The sequence below is a fragment of the Magnolia sinica genome, chromosome 9, assembly GCF_029962835.1.
Source record: "Magnolia sinica isolate HGM2019 chromosome 9, MsV1, whole genome shotgun sequence".
Lineage (NCBI taxonomy): Eukaryota > Viridiplantae > Streptophyta > Magnoliopsida > Magnoliales > Magnoliaceae > Magnolia > Magnolia sinica.
Window position 1 is genome coordinate 1361295 of NC_080581.1, and position 13002 is coordinate 1374296.

At 40.7% G+C, this 13002-nt stretch overlaps 1 protein-coding gene across 1 annotated transcript; it reads left to right on the forward strand.

Moving 5' to 3' along the window:
• Window positions 1–1040: 1040 nt before the first annotated feature.
• Window positions 1041–13002, forward strand: LOC131256602 (AIG2-like protein D). The gene is made up of 5 exons (XM_058257522.1): window positions 1041–1235; window positions 6103–6175; window positions 9993–10085; window positions 10803–10886; window positions 12688–13002. The coding sequence occupies exons 1-5, from the start codon at window positions 1120–1122 to the stop codon at window positions 12808–12810; spliced, it is 489 nt and encodes a 162-aa protein (XP_058113505.1). The 5' UTR covers window positions 1041–1119; the 3' UTR covers window positions 12811–13002.

A 13002-nucleotide genomic window follows, 5' to 3' on the forward strand; every position in this document is an offset into this window, starting at 1 on the left:
GGGGGAAAAAGAGGAGAGGGAAATGCCTATTGTTGAATTCTCCCCTGGGTCCACCTTGATGTTTATGTTTCATCCAAACCGTTCATAAGGTCATTCCCCTCTGGGATGAACCGAAAACACAAAGTTGAGCATGATACAAAGAAAACTACTGGTGCCCGGAGAATGTTTCAACAGTGGGCGTTCTATCCCCACTGTTTCTTGTCGTATGGCCCGCTTGAGTTTTGGATGTGCTTCACAAAACGGATGGACGGGGGAGTTTCCCTCAAACATCACAGTGGGCCCCACCTAGCTTTCAACCCGGTGTCATCCTTTGGCAAGATACTGGTCTTGGCAATGTAGCTGAGGTTGGGGAATCTGACCATCTATTTGAATATATATCTGGTAGCCCCTACTATGGACGGTCAGGATTAAAAAAAGAAAAGAAAAGAGATAACGTTAATTGGACGGTCCCGATGTCTGATCCATGGACTTTTCCTGCTAAACATGTAGCAATGGATCAAAGGTTGTGAACAGCTAGGATTAAGACTGCAGAGGCATATTTTAACTTCACATATTCTCAATAGGGAACACTCCCAAACACAGGCACACGTATGAAACACGTGTGTGAGATCTGAGCTTTCCATAAGGTTGGAAATAACGCTTGGATCTTCTGCCTAAAAAATCAGACATTTTCACTCTTTCTCAGGTGGGTACAATGGGCGAAGTAAATTGATGGTTAAAATTACTTTTCATATGATGTGGCCCACCAGAGGTTTGAAATGACCAGATGTAAAATGCCAATGTAGATCATCTGATGGAAACTCAGATCTCGCACAAGTGTCAGGTTGCTACACATGGGCCCGCGTGTGGATGTGTACGGTTCCTGCACGTGTGAGTAACTAACAAACCCCATCAAACGGATGGTCAAAACAGCTTCCATTAATCAGAGCTCAGGACCACACAACAAATCTCATCGTCTACTAGTGGGTCCTACCAACCGAATGGTTTAGATTTGATCACATGTTATCTAAGGCACGTGTGAAACGGTTGAGGATCCGTTTCGCCGGCTGACGATATCCAGTCACTTCAGCCACTCGACTTCCAAAAGGGTCGGAATTTGGAGTTCGTCGGGAAGAAGAGATGAGTGCATCTGCTGCTCATAGCGTCTTTGTGTACGGAAGCCTATTGGAAGACGAGGTCGTACAGGCGCTCTTGAAACGGGTCCCACAATCTTCTCCCGCTCTCCTCAATGGCTAGTAACTCTCTCTTCCCTCTCTTTCAATCCAGACCGTCGAAATTCATTCATTCCTTTCTTTCATTCTTTCTATTATTGCCTATGTCTGTTTTGTTTTTATGATTTGGTTGTGATGGAGTGTGTAATTTGTTTCTTCCTTCTTCTTCTTCTTCTTTTGGGTTATTTTTCATGGGAGGAAGCTATCAATATGAGAAAAATATTTGCTACTCTGGCAGAGCTTGACACATGATACACTGGCTCTTGGAAATTAATTAGAAATTGCATGTGGAATATAAGTAATTCAAATTATGGGTCCTGGTTTAGATGCTTTATGAAATTAATATTATTTGATTTTCTGACTATTGGATTTGGGAACATTCTTCGGATGGTGAAAAATGAAAAATATTCAATGTCCAATTTCAACCATAGCTACAAAACTCGCTGGTTCGACTTGAAACTTGTTTGATTTTTGGGTCAAGGGTAATTTGGTGAACGGTTTCCATTTACCATACTGAATTATACTTTCTTATGTTTATTATGTGGATTTGGATCAGTTGATATTTCTTGTATTGTTCAAACTGCAACTTCCTTACGAAAAATAAATCTTTACCATGATAACAATTACCAACATCTGCCAAGCGAGGTTTGAAATGAGTGTGTTATATAATGTATCGTTCATGACTGATGCCATTACATATCGGCCCGTATTGGGGTGTTTCGGGCTGATACACCCATATCGTTCGTGGGCGATACCGGTAAGTATCGGGCGATAAGTACTGGTTTTGGACTATACTTTAAACCTTGCTGCCAAGTGCATACACCTCTCCGTTCTTCATGGACCCTCTGCCCGAGTGAGGAAAAGAGTTGAAGTCAGTTGGGCAGCTGATTGTAAAAGTTTTCCTAAGAAATCTTTCGAAATTTTGTTTTGAATATGATTGGTGAAGCAGGTTCCAGATAGCTGACCCCGAATAGCTGGGACAAAGGCTTATGATGATGATTATATGTGCAAATAATACATGAACTTGTCAGTGAGAAAGTTATATCAGACATGACACATTTCAGGCATTACTGTTTCAGTACATGATTTTTCTGGCGCAGCCATTGGCTTTTAGTTCACTTTCTAACTTCTGATGAGAACCATTGCACAATACAATAGGGCTGTCAATGGGTCGAGTCGACCCATTAACCTATGGTTCAGGCCTGACAAGGATCCGGGTTTGGACATGCATTTAGGATTTGTTGGGTCAGATCTGGGTGTAGGTCATAGGATCCTATTGGTAATTTTGGGTCAGATTTTAGTCAACTTCATTTCATTTAGATCTGACCCATTTACCCCTCTAGAGAATCAACTAGTCAGGTTGACCTAAAAATCTGCAGACTTGTAGTGGCCGTAGAAGATCGGACTCTATTTCATCCATCAATGTTGGGGGGTCATGGTTTATGGTAAAGAGGAGATTTGAAACAGCCTCATTAATTTCTTTAGGGTTCATTTGGATACTTGTAAAATTTTAAGTTACAAACATGTTACCCCTGTAACGAGTTTCATAAGCTGTTTATATTCTGGCATGTCTGGGATGCACATGATGGATGGATGGGATGTGGTGGGCCTCAAAAGCAAGTTTGTGGCTCTCTTGTATGTGTAATGTCTTTGCAAGTGTAATCCCTTTACCTGTAATAACATGGGGTTTTTGCCAAGAAAAAAAAGGGGTGTTTACTTGTAAACACTTTACACCCAAATTTTCCTATCCAAACACTACTTGTAAACCCTTTACAAAGGATTTTAATGGCATCCAAAAGACCCCTTTGATCCTCTCTCTCTCTCTCTCTCTCTCTCTCTCTCTCTCTCTCTCTTCTGGATGTATTACCATGGAGAAAGCATTTGGAAGGAGTCGAGTTCGATTCCACATCGGCTTCTCAGTTGGCTGATATGGAAGTGGCCTTCTCTCCTGATGAATTGAGGATGCTATATTTGATGCTAAAGGGTGACTGCACTCCTGGTCCTCATGGGTTCCTCTTGGTCTTCTTTCAACATTGCTAAATCTGATCATGGACGTGTTTCATGAATTCCACAATCGTGCTGTTGTGGATAAACTTTTTGGGGTGTTTTTCATATCCTTAATCCCAAAGAAGGAAGGAGCTGAGGCTGTTGTAGACTTCCAACCATTTAGTTTAACCAGAAGTGTGTATAAGGTGATCACTAGAGTCCCTGCTGGGAGGGAAAGTGATCAGCGGTGTGACATCCCAAAGTGCTTTCAACCCAAGGTGGCCTGTTTTCGATGGCCCCTTTATTGCCAATGAGATGATCAATGAACATAATAGAAGAGGTGTCAGTTATTTTGTTCAAGGTCGGTGTGGAAAGAGTATATGATTCTGTTAATTGGAGGTTTCTGTTTTATCTCTTGGAGCAAATGGGTTTATACACGCTAAATGGCTAGAGTGGATCAAAGGCTGAATTCCCTCTCCTTATTTTTTAGTTCTCATCAATGGGTCCCCGGCTGGTTTCTTCAAGAAAGAGGACGGAATCTGGCAAGGAGATCCTCTCTCTACTATGCTCTTTTCCATTGTAGCTGTCTTTATCCAGATATATTGAAGAATGTGTTCATTATATGTATACATGTGGGTGATGGGGAAGTGGGGGGAACCTACGTTCCGAATGCAGATGAATTTACTTTTTGCCGGCAGTTCAATGGAAGAAGCGCATGGCCTCAGGGACATTTATTTATTATTATTTTTTTAATGTTAGTGTTGGGGCTGAGAGTCAGTCTATCTAGAAGCAGAATCTCAAGGATTAATATGGAAAGGGATCACATTGTGGCTGCTGCGAACACCATCCGGTCTGATATTGCTGAATTCTCGCTGAAGCATTTGGGTATTCAATTGTCTGGGAAGAGGTGTGGATTGAATAACCGAAAATCTAATATAAGCAAAATTTCTCTCTCAGAGGCATTGTTCTCATTAAATCTGTGTTGGCCAGCAGTCCAGTGTAACTTCTGTCAATTATAGATGTCCGATTGCTGTTGCTAGAAGAATTGAGGCCATCCTAAAGATTTTTCTCTGGAAAGATGGTGAAGGGGAGCATATATACCAGTTGGTGTCATGGGAGGATGTCTGCAGGCCAATTTACTGTAGCGGACTGGGTATTTGGGACATAATAACAGTTAATATCTCACTACCATGTAATTGGTGGTGGTGATTGTCTAACAGTGATCATTGCTTGTCAAGAGTATTTTGAATTTGAAATACGGCATGGGACATCAAATGTGTGCCCTGAAGGGCAGGTTCGAATACTTGGAGAGCCATCTCCATGTCTCATTATTTCTACAATGGGTACCTCTGCTTCAGAGTAGGCAAAGGAGATAAGATGCATTTCTAGGAAGACGGGTGGTGCCTGGAAGTGCCTTCTGCCAATGCTTTTGATTCCTCATACTTCATCACTGTCAACAAAGGTTGCAACATGGATCAGTTCTTCTAGCAGGCGTTTGGTAGTTTGGCGTGGAGTCCCCCTTTTAGGTGCAACCTGAAAGATGAGGAAATTTATAGCTTGACACAGTTGCTGGAATCTTTAGATAACTTTTACATTCTTCGAAGGGGAGTGAATGGGCGTATTTGGGTTTTTGAACTAGGTAGTATTTTCTTTGTTAATTGCTCTTGAGACTGCTGGGGGGTAGAAGCTCGAACGACACAATGTCTTCCCCAAGATTTGGAAAGCTTTGGTGCTATATAAGGTTAGAGCTTTCGTCTTGTTTGCATGCCTCAACAAAATATTAATGATGGATCATCTAAAAAAACGGGGGTTGCAATCCCTGACATGTTGCATGTGATTGTTAAAATGAAGAATTGGCGGTGGACACAACATATTTCAACATTGAGGTCTCAGGTTTGAGCTCACCTAACCTATCAAAAGAAGAAGAAGAAGAAGAAAGGACAAAAAGAAAAAAAAGAAAAAAAGAAAAAAGAAAGAAAGAAAAGAGAATTCGGGGGTGGATCATCCACTTATTCACTGTCCTTGTGCGAGAGAGGTTTGGGTAGCGGTTAATGCTAGATTCAACATGCTTTGAGGGGTGTTTGTTATTGATGTGGGGTTCCAATGGGTGCTGCCTCTGGAGTATGATAGTTGAAGCCGCCCTTTGGTCTATGCGGCCCGAGCAGAACAAAATGATCTTCCAGGGTAAGTCATCCCTGTGCGCATCCCAGTGAATAAAATCTTCATACTTATCACATGGTGGGCTAAAGCAGTCACCAGTTTTGAAGGATTGTTTCATTCGTTGTTTGTGAGCAATTGTGAGGATATTATAGGCTGTGGTTGGAAACCTCTGAAGTCAACAGCTGCTTGGGAAGCTCCCTCTGTTGGCGTCTTCAAATTTAACTTTGATGGGTGCTTGTTTGCAACCCCATTTTAGCTGGAATCGTGGAAGTAGTTTGTGATGGTAATGGCGGCATGGTTGATTTTCAGGCCCTGTTGGGATTAGAGACTCCTTTTATGCTGAAGGAGTCTCTAATCCTTCATGGATCCAAATTTAGTTCCAACCCAGATCCGGATCTTGGGGCTCAGTTAATAATGTGTCGGATTCAGGTCAACCTTGATGCGACCCGAACGTTACAGCACTGTTTCTCAACACGGTCAGGATATTCTGTTGGAAGTTATTCTCAGCAAAGCAACTTCTATTTCAACACTTCCTCTATTTTCCTTTCATCTAGATTTCTATATAAAACTATGTTACTTGAAATTAAATTGAAGGCTTTTGATATGATATTTCTATTGATTTATTAGCAGGCTGAAAGTTTGTATCTATACAGAAAAATGAATGCTTGTTTTGCCAGGCCAGTTATATGAAGAAAAACCTATTTCACAAAAATATATCCAAGTGACATGAGTTTTCATTTCTCAGCCACAGGTTTAGCATAAAGGGGCGTGTTTATCCAGCAATTCTGCCCATAGAAAACAAGAAAGTTACTGGAAGGGTTAGTCATTGATGCTATCTCTCATTTCAGTAGTAGATAGGTTAAACTTACATTTGTTTCTGAATATTTCCACCCATGTTTTCACTTCTTATGAATAAGGTGTCTTTCTTGAGGACTTATTTCAAAGTTTCCTTGAAGTTTATGAACTGTTCTATCATTACATTCCCATATCTTGCGGTCATGTGTGGTAGACGAGAAAATGTAGAGCTTTGTGTTTTCTGCGAGCAGTTTTCCTCTATATTTGCATCATTGATGTGGAAAATAAGTCAGAATACTTCCTAAAAGAAGAAGAAGAAGAAGAAGAAAAAGAAGAAGAAAAGGAAAGAAAGAGTACTGAATTTGTGCTGCGCCTATCTGGATTTATTCGTTCTGATTGATTCCTTTTTCCTTTTTCTTTATTTTTATTATTTGAGCAAACAACAGAGATTTCACTAAAAATAGATGCAAAGATTGAACTACAGTGATAAAAACAGGAAGGAGACTACCCAGAACTCAATGTAGGACAAAAGTGGGCTCCTCTAGTTAAACGAAATGATTAACCGCAATGATAGAAATCACAATTACCCAACAAAATTAGATCACTCATTCTCAATCTTTAAAATGGGCATCCCATTAAAACCTGCAATTGATTCCTGTTACTGAAACTGTATAGATAGCTTAGAGAAGGAAATATATCCAAGGGGCAAAAAATACTAGAGTCGAGCCATGCTCAATCGTCTAGACCTTAATGGGTTGGACTAAGCCTAAAGGAGCAGTGGTCAATAACATTTCTCCCACAAAAGCCGGATACTTCCTACGATCAGTCGCACAACCAACCCAGTCACCATCACAATAGGCATGAATGTGAAGATGACTATGATTAGAATATAGAATACTCTGTCCATGAGCTTTCTTGAGATAACGAAGAATATGGTGGGCTGCTTGAAGATGGTGTGAGCATGGTTGTTGCATAAACTGGCTAACAACAATCACAGCATAAACGATATCTGGGCGAGTGATTGTTAGGTAGATAAGCTTCCCAAGAAGGCATCGATATTGCTCAAGATCACTTAGAGGAGAGGATTGAATAGCAAATAGCCGATGATTGGCTTCGACGAGGGTCTTCGAAGGTTGACATGCGAGCATGCCTGTGTTATCAAGGAGATCTAAAGTATACTTCTTTTGAGATATGAAGATGCCACAGGTAGATCGAGCAACCTCGATGCTAAGGAAGTATCGCAATTGGCCCAAATCTTTAATTTCAAAGTCATTTGTAAGAAATTGCTTTTATCGCAGTAATTTCGTCAGAATTACTCCTAGTGACCACAATATCATCCACGTACACTGTAAGAATCGTAGTAGAACTGTCATGTTCCTTGACAAAGACATAATGATCCACAGAACATCGTAGAAATCCAAGTTTTAGAATAGAAGCACTGAACTGCTCAAACCAAGCACGTGGAGATTGTTTGAGACCATATAGTGCTTTCTTAAGCTGGAACACTTTTCTGTCACTACCCTGAGGATGGAATACGTGAGGCAGCTGCATATAGATTTCTTCATGAAGGTCGCCATAGAGAAAGACATTCTTGTCATCTAATTCATGGAGTGGTCAATGTTGATGGGTAGTATTAGAAAGAATAATGTGGATAAATTTCATCTTTAAAACGGGGGAGAATGTATCATGATAATCAATTCCAGAGCTTTGGGTAAAACCTTTGGCAACCAACCGTGCCTTATGTCGAGCAATAGTTCAATCTAGGTTATATTTGTTAGTGTAAACCCACTTGCAACCAACGGCAATTCGCCCTTTAGGAAGAGGAGCCAACTCCCAAGTACCTTGTTGTTCGAGAGTGTGCATCTCATCAACCATTGCAGCCTTCCCCTTAGGGAAGATAAGGACAAAAGAAAAGCATTGAAGGATGAAGATAAGTGATCATAAGAAACATAGTTACCAATAGGATGAGTTACAGTAGAATTGTTACGATAACGAGCAAGAGGGATTACGGGTCAACACAGCGACGAAAACAACTCCTAGATTTGGCTGGAATTAATTGTGCTAATGGTGCACAGCGATGATGGCTTGCGGCTAAAAAATAAATAAATAAATAAATAAAGGGGATGATTTTCAAGGGAAAAAAGAGAGTGAGAGCTAGTAGGGTTAGGGCTTTCAACACCCTGTCTCTGATACCATGATATTTCAAGGAATTTGGGATGATTTCTTTGTCTCCCATTCCATTGATTTATAATCAATAATGTTGTACAAAAATGGTAAGAGAATAAGCAAAAATAGAATGCAAGAAAATATGGTAAAAGAGTATTGGTATCAGAGCGGGAGGTCTTGTGTTCGAGACTCCTCACTGGGGATGATTAATACAAGAGCATTTTCACACCGGGCTCGAGTGGGGTAGCCCATGGGATGCGGGGACACACTTAGGGCAAGTGGCCCGTGTGAAGCGGAACTCATGTGAAGTAGGGCCCACGAGGGGGTTCGGCCGAGGTCCTAACCCATTTGATATGAGGCCTGGGCTATGGGATAAAGGGATTGATTCACCATGTTTTATTAGTTCGAGCTTTTAGAGCAAGTGGTTAATTGTCCTATATAAAAGTGTATTAGAGTAGGAGGTCTCGTGTTCTAGACTCCTCACTGAGGGTGATTAATGTAGGGGCATTTTCACACCGGGCTCGAGTGGGGTAGCCTGTGGGATGTGGGGACACACTCAGGGTGGGTGAACCGTGTAAAGTGGAACCCATGTGAAGTGGGGCCCATGAGGGGGTTCGAGCTTTTAGAGCAAGTGGCTAATTGTCCTGCATCAAGTATGGTGGTCCTGCAGGAGTACACAAGTATATACACTAACATGTCTGTTGTGTTTTAAGTGACATGGATTTACTATGTCCCAAAAATCTCCCAGATTGGAAGATTCTGGCTACCAATCTTAGAACTTTTCTTCCCTATTGAATGTAGTTTATTTATGCATTTTCTCTTCTAAGTGTCCATTTGTAGGCCACAAATTGAAATGCTAGGATTGTCTCATTGAGGAGAATTTTAAGAGCACATGGTCCAGTCCAAGTTGCCAACAATAAAAGCCAAAGTATACTATGAAAGCCTCATTTCGAGGATCCTATACCTCAAACCAAACATCAAACCCATCAACGATATTCTCCGCAAATCATGCATGGAGAGATTGATACTGTGTTGCTTTTAAATATGTGTGTGTGTGTGTGGCTAATGTTCCCACCTTCATGGGGACGTTAGCAACATCCCCAAACCTTTTGAATGCCATGTGGGACGGACATGGGTGACAGTTCATTCAATAGTACCGTTGGTAGCAAGCCATGGTGTAAGAATCATGCCAATTAGATGATCCTAACTCTTTGAATGGTGCCAATTTGTTACAACTATCCGGTGTTCATGAGCCATAAATCACATGGTGAGGATAATCAAATCAAAGCGCTACTTTGAATCATAAACAATACAAAGTGGGATCTACTTAGTAGATGTTTCAAAATGATGATTGGCACTAATTTGTTTTTTTGCTCAATCTTGCCTGTCCATTTCCAAGCTATTGATTGGATGCCTAGGATCACCCGATTGGCATGATTTTTGCACCATGGCTTGCTCCTAGTTGTGTGAATGAATGAATGGCTCAGATCGATGATAGGTCACCCTGTGTGCCATTTAAAATGTTGGGGAATGTTGCTAATGTCCCATGAAAGTGGGGATGTTTGCAAAACCCATGTTTGTGCTGTTGATTTTTGCTCCAAGGGGTTTGATCCCTTTGCCAATCCCAGAAGGCCAGTCGGACTGATTAAGCACTATTCATTCCTTTTGGTGCAGGTTCTCTTGGGTATTACTGATCCTGAGTTACATGTCTTGGACACATTTGAAGACGTTGAATATGAAAGAGAAAACGTCGAGATCTCATTAATAGTAAGTATTCGAATCAACATTAATTCTTATATTCACCAGCCACAGTTACCAAACAAGTATCTTGCAGTCCTCCATGTCTTTCTATGTGAAAAAAGAAAAACCCATATAAATTTCATGGATTTAAGACTCCATGACTTGGTCCTACTCATCTGATCTTGAGTTGAGTCGCAACTTGCCTGAGTTGGTGGTGACTCGTCTAGGTAGCTCATGGTGTCAAACCAGATTGGGTCCAGCTGAATCTGACTCGATTAGGACGAGTTGTATCCAACTTGTCCAAGTTGTCAATCCATGATGCATAATTGAAATGCTAGATTTTGGCTAACCGTCTTTTACTCGTGGGAGATAATGTGCACAACCACCTATTTTGGTTAACCGTCTGTTACTCGTGGGAGATAACGTGCACAACCACCTACTCTTGATGCTCACTGAGTGCACTGACCCTTGGTGCTCGATGTTTTAAGAGGGATGTTCGTTTGGAACTCTACCTGGCAGCAATTTTCTTCCCAGTCCCCAGCCTTGGTAAAGGAGGGTTGATGCCAGGTAGGCAGCTAGTAGTTGAAATTCTGCCAAGCATGATAAGAAGTCGACAGCATGTAGCTGGGACTATGTTACTGACTCGGACCCAATTTGACTCAGGCCTGAATGAGTCGGGCTGAGTCACCCAGTCTTTTAACCATGGTTCTATGTTACTGAAGAGAGAACAATGGGATGTTGCAGGATGGTTCCGAGAAATTACAAGTTCACGCATATGTCTGGGGAAACAAAAATGATCCAAGCCTTCATGGAGAGTGGGATTTTGAGGTGATTGGTCTTCTTTGAACTTGTCTTTCTTTATGTGTCCACATCATATTGGCAAACTGTGTGAAGCATCAAGTTGGATTGCAATTACAAGTTTACAACTTAAATAAAGAGGAAAATAACCAAATTGTAATTTTAGCCATTGAGGGGTCATTTGGCAGCATGGATTTCAGGTAGTTGGGAAGTGGAATTCAGGATTTTCAATCCAAATCATGCCTGGCACCCTCCAGAGTCCTGGATTTTCAATCCAACTTGGATTGAGAATCCTTAAAAGGGCCCCTTTTTGAAATCCAAGAGAAAAAGGTGGGGTGCAAAATCCTGGATTTTCAATTCTCTGCAACTATCATAACTGCTCTCTCCTCCTGTCTTTCAAGACCCCTTGAGTCAAAATCCAGGCTGCTGAACATAATTTCTGGATTCCTTCGGATTGAAAATCCAGGCTATCAAATGCAACTGAAAGAATGCAAAATTTAGGCTTGAAAATCCAGGATTTGGTTTCTCAAGTCAGAAACCAAATCCATGCTCCCAAGCGATGGTTGGGCTCGAAGTTGTAATTGTGTTGCTTTTAAGCATGGTTTTAAGACTTGTTACTTGGACTGAATCATTCGGTCCCAAGTCAAGTTGTGACTTGGCCGAGTTGCACCCTATTTTCAATTTTGACTCACAATGTTGAACCAATTCTGTCCAACTCAGTGCATGTCACTCACAACCATTGTTCCGAGTATCGATTATTATTGATAGCATCGCCAATGTTGGCGATATTGCCTATTATCATTAATATCGCTAACTTGTTGATACCGATAACATTGGTAGTATCAGAAATTCAAGGTATCGACGATATATTGCCGACATATCGGTATGTATCGCCATTGTTTTTTACTTTGTAAATTCCATATGTCACTTGTATCGCCAATGTATCGGCTACACACACACACACACACACACATCCATCCATCCAACCATCCAACCATCTATCAAGATACATACATTCATGCACACATACATATACACATGCATTTCATCATGCAACCCACAAAAAAAATAAAAAAAAATAATGGGAATTTAAAAAATAAATAAATAAACATATTTCTGGCAATATCGATAAATTGGCAATATTAGTATGTATCTTGATAGATGGTTGGATGGTTGGATGGATGTGTGTGTGTGTGTGTGTGTGTGTGTGTGTGTGTGTGTGTGTGTTTGTATGTGTTTATGCATGCATGTATGGATGGATCATGCATTTGTCTATATCTGAATGTGCCATCGTATTGTATTTACGTATGCATGCATAGATGGTTGGATCATGCATGTGTTTGTATGTATGTGCATGTATTGGTAGATGGTTGAATGAATGGAAAGATGGATGCATCCACCATTTTTCCCACGGTTCCCCAATGTTTCCCTGAATCAACAGTACATGCTTTTAGGCCCCATTAATGGAAAATTTATTATCCACACGTCTTTTTTTTTGCAATTATTTGATCCTACATATTCAAATATGTGTATTTTAGCATCTTCTGAAGTTTCATTGAGAAATTCTACCATTTTCCCTGCATTCAGTGATACATTTCTTAGTATCAGCGATAATATCGGCACTATTGATACATATTTCCATATCCCCAGCCAACGATACATGTAACGGCATCGATACTTCGAACATTGCTCACAACATATCAAGTCTTAAAACTTGGCTTTCAAGTTGGCGTTGGGAAGAAGACAACCTTAATGTTATTTTCCTAACATTTTTCTGTATTTGTGTTCTTCTTCTTCTTTTTATTTTTATTTTTAAAAAAATAATTTTCAGGAATGGAGGCGATTGCACATGGCCGATTTTCTTAGGATGACCGTTGGTTTCATGGACGAGTTGGAGCAGCCTGAATCTAAACCAAGGGTGGCCACCTATGAATCTTTCTTTCAGCAGAATTGAGAGAAAAAATTGCTCTCGATGAAACAATCTCCCCATTTCTCAAATAAGTGTATGTGATTTGAATCTTTCAGCGCATTGATAGCACTGACCATGGTTTCATCATCTCGCTAGAGATGATCCTAGCCATCGGATCTTTCATCATTTATAAACAAAAAATTCATAAAACAGTCTAAATAAGCATTTTAGAGGTCA